At 41.2% G+C, this 9,298-nt stretch overlaps 1 protein-coding gene across 1 annotated transcript in view; it reads left to right on the top strand.

Moving 5' to 3' along the window:
• The first annotated feature begins 6,725 nt into the window (after positions 1–6,725).
• MGAT4D (MGAT4 family member D) overlaps positions 6,726–9,298 on the top strand; it is a 116,724-nt gene continuing 114,151 nt past the window's right edge. Inside the window, exon 1 of the mRNA XM_051964597.1 lies at positions 6,726–7,036. Within this exon, the coding sequence (XP_051820557.1) occupies positions 6,943–7,036 (94 nt within the window). The 5' untranslated portion in view covers positions 6,726–6,942. The remainder of the gene's footprint in view (positions 7,037–9,298) is intronic.

Genomic DNA, 9,298 nt, shown 5'->3' with positions numbered 1-9,298 from the left:
TTTTAAAAAACTGGCTAGTCAATTCAATTAAAATTGTTAAACTGGTCTCACAGTAAACAAAGGCTATTGAGGCCCCAGAAAAACCTGAGAAGTCAGGTGAAGTATTGTTTATTTTAATATTCTGACTGTGTGATTGACCCTTACATTATTTGCAAAAAGGGCCATTCTAGGCTTAGGAAGGAGAAAAGATGTGACAGATTCTCCTTCACACTGGGTCATGCTAGTCAGATATACAGTGAATCAATTGGGGATGGCAAAGGCTTAGATCACTAAAAGTTGAGGGATGAGACACCCAACAGCATTTGGGGGTTCCCAGGCTGGTGTTGCCCGTTTTGCAAAATAATTCACAGTCCCAGTCTCGAAATTAAGGTTGGCAAAAATGAGGGTTTATTATGACAGTGAGGCTTTTCAGTGGGCTGGGATCCTGATTAGGAAAGTAGCAGAGCATAGAGAGACAGGTCAATTTTATTTAGTCTTCTGTAAGCCCCAGAGCTAAGGATCGATCTCCAGATGAATTGAGTGTGGAGGGTGGTGTCTACAGAATAATCTCCAGGTGCATTAAGAGTAGTGATTATTTTAGGTGTTTCCTGGGGCTAGAAGCTAGAGAGTAATCTCCAGGTGAATTAAGGGTGGGAAGTGGGAGGCCACAGGCAGAAAATCATGGGACCAAAGAGTCCTATTTGATCATTTATAAAAAATGATCTGCACAGTACCCAGTGGGATGCTTCTCATCATTTTTATTCTTCAAAAAACTGTGACTAGACATGGCCTCCTCTGTTACTGTCTATTCCCCCAATGCTCCAGCAGACACAATGAAACTATTAAGGAAGGCCAATCTCAGAGGCAACTGGTTCTATATGTTTGGTTTTAGAAATTAAAAATCTGTTAAGCAGGAAAGAAGAAACAACCCTTATCCCCTGAAAATCACCTATCTAGTAGAATTTATGTTTTAGTGTTTGCTCTTTTGAATGGAGTGTGTGTGTGTCTGTGTGTGTGTGTGAGAGAGAGATAGACAGAAAAAGAAGCTCTCTCTATATTTTAGAGTGGTCTAGGGGAAAGCAAAATGACACAGCAGAAGCAATATCTGACAGATTTGCAGGACTGTACTTTAAACAAAATATAATTCAATTAAATTAGTATTTATTAAGTGTCTACAGATAAGGTCCTGGGCAACCTAACTAAGTGGGATTAGCAGAGGTCTTTAGATTTCACCTGACTGTCAAAGGCTCAATCACAAAGTTTCTAATTATATGTCAGGCAATTAAGTTTCTATTATATATCAGGCACTGCTCAGGGGAGAGAGAAGTGTGGGAAATGACAAAAGACAGTCTTTAACCTCAAGGAGTTTATCATCTAATAGTAGATATAACATGCAAACAAATACTTAAAAAGAATATATAGGATAAATAGGAAATAATTAACAAAGCCAAGGCACTAGAATCAAGAGAGATTAGGGAAGGCTTCCTGTAGAAGGTGGGATTGTAGTTAGGACATAAAAGAAGCCAGGAAGATCAAATGATTTGCCGATCATTTTTTATAAATGATCAAATAGGACTCTTTGGTCCCCTGATTTTCTACCTCTGGCCCCCCACCTCCCACCCTTAATTCACCTGGAGATTACTCTCTAGCTTCTAGCCACAGGAAACATCTAAAATGTCAGAAGTCGAAGATGAGGAAGAAGAGATTTCAGGCATGAAGGACAGCTAGAGAAGATGCTCAGAGCCCAGGAATGGAATGTCTTGTTCATGGACCAACCAGAAGGCTGTCACTGGGTGAAAAAATACAGGGTATTGAGCTGACTTCTTTACATTTTAGTAGACTAAGATTAGAAGATTGGAAAGATCAGAAGAAACTAGGTTATGAAGAGCCTTGGATGCTAAACAGAACATTTATTTATTTTTTATTTTTTTATTTTCTATCATATTATCTTTTATTTTTTATTTTATAATAACTTTTTATTGACAGAACCCATTCCAGGGTAATTTTTTTTACAACATTATCCCTTACACTCGCTTCTGTTCCGATTTTTCCCCTCCCTCCCTCCACCCCCTACCCTAGATGGCAAACAATCCTATATATGTTAAATATGTTGCAGTACGTCCTAGATACAATATATGTTTGCAGAATCTAACAGTTCTCTTGTTGCACAGGGAGAATTGGATTCAGAAGGTAAAAATAACTCAGAGAGAAAAACAAAAATGCAAATAGTTTATATTCATTTCCCAGTGTTCTTTCTTTGGGTGTAGCTGCTTCTGTCCATCATTTATCAATTGAAACTGAATTAGGTCTCTTTGTCAAAGAAATCCACTTCCATCAGAATACATCCTCATACAGTATCATTGTTGAAGTATATAATGATCTCCTGATTCTGCTCATTTCACTTAGCATCAGTTCATGTAAGTCTCGCCAGTCCTCTCTGTATTCATCCTACTGGTCATTTCTTACAGAACAATAATATTCTATAACATTCATATACCACAATTTACCCAGCCATTCTCCAATCGATGAGCATCCATTCAATTTTCAGTTTCTAGCCATTACAAACAGGGCTGCCACAAACATTTTGGCACATACAGGTCCCTTTCCCTTCTTTAGTATTTCTTTGGGATATAAGCCCAGAAGTAACACTGCTGGATCAAAGGATACGCACAGCTTGATAACTTTTGGGGCATAATTCCAGATTGCTCTCCAGAATGGTTGGATTCGTTCACAACTCCACCAACAATGCACCAGTGTCCCAGTTTTCCCACATCCCCTCCAACATTCATCATTATTTTTTCCTGTCATCTTAGCCAATCTGACAGGTGTGTAGTGGTATCTCAGAGTTGTCTTGATTTGCATTTCTCTGATCAATAGTGATTTGGAACACTCTTTCATATGAGTGGAAATAGTTTCAATTTCATCCTCTGAAAATTGTCTGTTCATATCCTTTGACCATTTATCAATTGGAGAATGGCTTGATTTTTTATAAATTTGAGTCAGTTCTCTATATATTTTGGAAATGAGGCCTTTATCAGAACCTTTAATTGTGAAGATGTTTTCCCAGTTTGTTGCTTCCCTTCTGATCTTGTTTGTATTCGTTTTGTTTGTACAAAGACTTTTTAATTTGATATAATCAAAATTTTCAATTTTGTGATCAGTAATGGTCTCTAGTTCATCTTTGGTCCCAAATTTCTTTCTCCTCCACAAGTCTGAGAGATAAACTATCCTATGTTCCTCTAATTTATTTATAATCTCGTTCTTTATGCCTAGATCATGGACCCATTTTGATCTTATTTTGGTATACGGTGTTAAGTGTAGGTCCATGCCTAATTTCTGCCATACTAATTTCCAGTTATCCCAGCAGTTTTTATCAAATAATGAATTCTTATCCCAAAAGTCAAACACTAGATTGCTATAATTGACTATTCTAAACAGAGCATTTTATATTTGATCTTGAAGGCAATTGATAGCTCTTCCCAATTTGGCTACAGCTGACTTTTCCCCAATTTCTAACATGTTATTCTTCAGGTACCCCACAATCTCACTAGATTGGTTTATTTCCTGGTATGAGAAATTCTATGTGTTTTCTTTAGATCTTTATCCTTTAAGGTTCAACTCGAATGCTACCATGTTTTTCCTCCCTTCCTCCTGATGTGATTAGTGACAATGCAGAGAGTTGTGGGAACCCCCCCCCCCAAGTCGACTCAAATTCAACGTGAAAGAATTCACTAACTTGAAAAGTTTGGATGGCAAAAGGGAAGTTTTATTCTGTTGGCACTGAGAAGCCAGCTTTGCTAGGAAGCCAGACTTCTAAGTGGCAAGGTCCTGGCAGAGAAATAACAAGAGGTTTTCACTGAGAAGAGGATCTCTTAGTGGGCAGAAGTCCTGGCAGGCAGCTGTGCCAAGGAAAGAGGTTCCTTGACAAAGCATAATCCAGCTTCGAACATTCTACAAAGAAATGAGTTTAAAATTGCCTTTTTTTTTTCATAAGAGATCAATTGAATGCGATTCCTTCCATGTTGTCACTGCCCCTAAGCCCAGATTCCCATTTGAATGAGACCACTTAAATTCCAGTGAAGTAGAAGTGGTCCTGGACTAATTTTCAGCTCAATAGAGGGAACAGCTAGTCCCACCAAAATAACTGAATGAAGCCACTTTATCTTGATTCCTTGAAGTGCACCTCTCCTGGAGGAGAGTTTCTCAGAGTTCTCCCCCATAGTCAGAGAGGATACCCCCCCCCTCTCCTTTCCTCCCAATAAGTACTTTCTCCATTATCATATAGCTACCTCTTAGGAGACAAGACTTGTAACCCAGGTTTCTGAAGTCAGTATCTATTGAGCATTTAGATGTACTCAAATCTGTTCTTAACTAGAAAAGGACATTAAGGCATACCATGAAGAAAGGACATTTGAGGGGGGAGGGAGGTTAAGAATAGAGATGGTGGCATTAGAGAGAAGGAGAGTAAGTCATAGGATTTAGAGATAGTGTGTTCCCCCTCATTTTGCTAATGAGGAAATTGAAATTCAGAAAATTTGAATGATTCCCTCAATGTCCTACAGTTATCCAATTAAAGATTACTGGAATCCAACCAAACAGTTGGAGTCTAGTTTATTTAGATTTGCCATAATTGATGTTTTTTTTTTTTTTGAAGAGGTAAATACAGAACAAACATGTTATTGAATGAAAAAGTCTTTTTCAGTTTTTAATTTCCTTTTTCCCACCTTCAAAATGAGACATGAATATTATAGCCATATCAAAATATTTTGGCCCAGATAGTCTTTGTAAATTTCAAGGGTAACTGAAAGGGAGGATGATGATGACATTGGAAAGAAAGAGAAGGGAAGGTGAGAAGGGGTTATGAAGAAAGATGATAGAACTGGAGAGGGGAAGAAAGAAGGTGAGGGGGAATTGGGAGGAAGATGACAGGACTGGAGAGGGGAAAGAAAGGAAGGTGAAAGGAGGATAGGGAGATCCTTGAGAGACTGGAGAGGAAAAGGAGGAAAGGTGAGAAAGGTTTAAGAATCTGGGGGTGGTTGTGATGAGGTCTTCAAAGTTAGAAGTGGTTAGTAAAGAAATTGATCCCTGAGGCAAGCAGGCATGCGGCTTTGATAGAGGTCAATTTATCTCCATGGTCCCATCCCTTGAGGAGATGGTCAGGTCTGAAATTCAAGTTTTATCAAACTCGAGACCCCCACCCTCTGTAGAAATCCCAGTCATGTCCTTGAGGTTCAATTTTCCCCTTAAAACCTACTTGAGGACCACCCCTTGGTTGCTGCCTTCCTATGGGTCAGTCTGCCACAGCAAGACGTCTCCCTCAGCAAGAAGTCTGCCTCCTAGTGTCTTTTTACTCCTCCCATGACTCGTGGTATCTCCCCTAACTCCACTATGTTTCCCACATCTAACAAATACCTAACTAATTCTTTTAGGGTGCTATGTCCCTTTCAGGATTAGCCTGACAGCTAAGGGCATGTCCCAACCTCATGGGATGCTCCCTTTCTAGTGGTTAATTGTGAGTTCCACTGAGGAATTTGTCTTTCCTATGCCCTCCCAACTCTATTTTATATTTACCATTCCTGGTGTCTATTGGACTCTTCCATTTTGTCTGTAATCTCTTCCCCCAAATAAATGTACCTTTTGCCAAAGAGAATGGCCTCTGTGAATTCTTCACATGACCGAACCCCAACTTTTGTGCCATCATAGATCATATCAAAATTATTTAATAGACTAGAGAGGTTAGGGAGGTGATGAGACTGGAGAGAAGGGAGGGTATAACTCGTAAGCCTTTAACAATCAGTTCTGAGGAGGGGGAAAAAAATGATGTAGCAGGCTAATAGTACACTATTTCAAAGTCTGATTCTTTTTGTACAGCAAAATAACTGTTGGGACATGTATACTTATTTTGTATTTAATTTATACTCTAATATATTTAACATGTATTGGTCAACCTGCCATCTGGGGGAGGGGGTGGGAGGAAGGAGGGGAAAAATTGGAACAAAAGGTTGGCAATTGTCAATGCTATAAAATTACCCTTGCATGTAACTTGTAAATAAAAAGCTATAATTAAAAAAATGTAAAAATGTAAAGAAATGATGTAGGATACAGTTTTAAATCTAATCTATATCGTTAATGTTTTTCATCTATTTTTTTTTCATCATCGCTTTCTTAAGGGAAAACAATCAACAAAACAAGTTTGTGAAATGCCCACTGTGAAAATTGGCTCAAAGCTTATGGAGCAAGCTGCACTTTGCCCCGGAAAGAGTTTGGAAAGTTAAAGTGCCAGCTACCTTTGAGACAGGTAGATGGCACAGTGGAGAGAGCCCTGGGCTTGGAATCAGTTAGACACATTAGCTGTGTGATCCTGGGTAAATCACAACTCTTTTTGCTTAAACTCCTCATAGGTAAAATGGAGAAGGAAAGGGCAAACCATCCAAGCCAAGGAAACACCAAACGGGATCCCGAAGATCGATGGGACTGAAAAAGAGACACAGCCAGAAGGGATCAAAATGATAGGGCAGCAAGGGGGCAGCTGGGGCCGGGAGATTGGAGAGAACGAGGCAAACAGGGAAGCGGGAGCGGCTCGCTGGCCCAGCTGTTCCTATCTCAAAGCCGGCCGGCTTTTTGCACGTGGGACCATTGGCCCGGGAGGCGTGGCGCGCTCCCCCAGAGCCCACGCCCCGCTCACTCTGCCTGGTTCCGCCTGTTGCCCCAGCCCCTGTCCCAAAGCTCCCGGAGGAACGGGCTGCGGAGTCAGCACTCAGTCCACTTCCCTGTGCGCCTATCGCTGCAGGTGCCCCGGGCCCGAGGAGGGCAGCGGAGTCCGGGGCCGAGCATCCGGGGCTACGGCTGTACCGGGAGCGCAGGAGCCTCGAGGGAGAACCGCTGCAGCCACTCCTCCCTCCGCCAGCCTAGGGGCGGCCCCAGAGGAGACCCCGAAGGGTCCCGGGGGGCCGGGGCTATGAAATGAGGTTCAAGCAAGTGAGTCTTTTCGCGTTGTTGACTCTGGGCGCCTTCCTCTCCCTTTCCTGGCTCAGCGCAGAATGGAGCCGTTGGAGCGGTAAGGATGAAGATCTCTGCGGGTGTCTGCGTTTCCCACCTCCCTATTCCTTCCCCTTTGCCCCCCACCCTTTTCGACTTGGTCTTAAGCACCCTTTAACACCTTTGTTTCTTTCACAGTACCCTGGGAATGTTTTTTTTTTTTTTTGTTCCCACTTTACTTCCATCTTTTCCTCCTGGTCCCTCCAAAAGATTCTGTGCGCGAACATAGTGATCGAGCTTTTCTTTAGGACTGTCTCACGCGCTCGCTCCGGAATCCAGCCTGTGTAGCCGCCTGGAGCGTCCGTTGCCTTCCCTGTGCGAGCTTCCCATTGCTCAACTTGCCCCTCCTCTTACTGGAGGAGCTCCGCTGCCCACTGCCCCCTTTCCCCTTGAGTTCCCCTGCTTCCCTCTGCCTCCTTGCCCCATCTCTTCCTCAGCGTCCCTGCTTCCATCGCCCCTTTACCCCTTCTCTTACTGAGCGCCGCTGCCCACTGCCCCCTTTCCCCTTGAGTTCCCCTACTTCCCACTGCCTCCTTGCCCCATCTCTTCCTGAGCGCCCCTGCTTCCCACTGCCCTCTTGCCCCTTCTCTTACTGAGCGCCGCTGCTTCCCACTGCCCCCTTGCACCTTCTCTTTCTGAGAGCCCCTGCTTCCCACTATCCCATTTTCCCTTCTCTTACTGAGCGCCCCATACTCCTCCAGCTGTGTATCTCCTTCACCACCTCATACTCCTTTTCTCATGCTCCCCGATATCTGGCCCATGCCAGCTGCAGGCATTCCGGTTGAGGTTTTAGCAGAAAATCGCTTTTTGTGGCAGACAACATTTTAAAGAAATTCTAACTTCTGTAACTACTGCTCGCACGGGTATGAGAGAACCTCTGGATGCATTTTGGAAAGACAGATTTTCCCTTTCCCTATCTATTAAGCCAGCTGGGAGTGGAGCATCAATTTTATTCTCTTTGCCTTCCTGTTTTTTTTTTTTTTTTCCTCTGTCTTTCATTTTTGAAGGATGGTACAATGCAAATGCCTCCAGTCATTTAATCTCCTTGGGCCTGAGGTTACTTATCTGTACAAATAAGAGGGTTAAGCTGGATCTCCTCTGAATTTCCTATTACCTACAATTCAAAAAGACCCAAAGAATTCTAAATTTCTGACTCGGTATCTCAGTGTCTCTCCTCCAGGAGCTTCAATCAGTCATTCTGCTTTCTCTCCTCCCCAACTCCTGTCCACCAGATTGAATGACCATATAAATGAATGTAAATCTTCCAGTACCTTTTTTAAGCAGAAAGGTAAAAGTTTTTTCCCTAGTAAAATGAATGGCTCTGAGTTGGCCTGACAGTGAGTGACTTGAAGGCTGATTCTGGATCTACAATTTCACCAGAGATCCTTGGTGAAATGTTTGGAAAATGGCTTCTGACTTTGCAAAACCAACTGTAGTTTATTTGAAGTATGCCTATGGTTTGTGAATTTAGTCAAATTCAAAATTAGTGATATGAGATTCTAGAGAATAGGGAACTTGCTTTGGTAATAAGGAACTATTTGTTCTGGGACCTTCTCCCAAACATTGAGGACACTCTCCTTTGAATCCCTTTAGATAATTGTGTGACTTGGGAGAAGTCATTTTATTATGTCTGAACTTCAGATTTCTAATCAGTAAAACAAGGGGTTTAGATTAGGTGAACATCTCTAAAATCCCCTTCATCTCTAAATTCTAAAATGTCTTTAAAAAATATTGCTTGCATCCTTTACATATGAGTGAAACCTAAGACCTCAAAAAAAAAAAAAAAGCCAGGCTTAATAAAAAATATTTTATTTTCCTTGGCTATTGTTTATTCACTTAATGAGGAACCAACTTCTATTGTATTTTGTCACTAGCTAGATCCTTCTATTATAGATCTAGCTAGTTCAAAATATGTTCATATCTAAAAATTTGTTTGATATTCAAAATAATGCATTTTTAAAAGTATTTCTCCTCGCCCAATTACATGTTGAAACAATTTTTTAACATTTGAAAAACAAGTCAAATTCTAATCCTTTTTCTCCCTGAGATAGTGAGCAATCTGATATAGTTTATACATGTAGAATAATGTAAAACATAAAATAGTGTAATTCTAAAGTAATCCAAAAGTTTTTTTAAAAAAGTTTTATGATGCTAAATTGGACCTTAAATCACAGATAAGGATTAGAAGGGTGCTAAATCCTAGCCTTTAATCTTATCTATAAGGAATTTAATTATGAAAAGTGAAATGATTTATCTAGCCTCACCCAGATCCAAGATTTGA

Source organism: Antechinus flavipes, chromosome 6, assembly GCF_016432865.1.
Source record: "Antechinus flavipes isolate AdamAnt ecotype Samford, QLD, Australia chromosome 6, AdamAnt_v2, whole genome shotgun sequence".
Classification (NCBI taxonomy): domain Eukaryota; kingdom Metazoa; phylum Chordata; class Mammalia; order Dasyuromorphia; family Dasyuridae; genus Antechinus; species Antechinus flavipes.
Note: the sequence above shows the minus strand (reverse complement) of the source record. Positions and strands in the feature narration are given on the sequence as shown.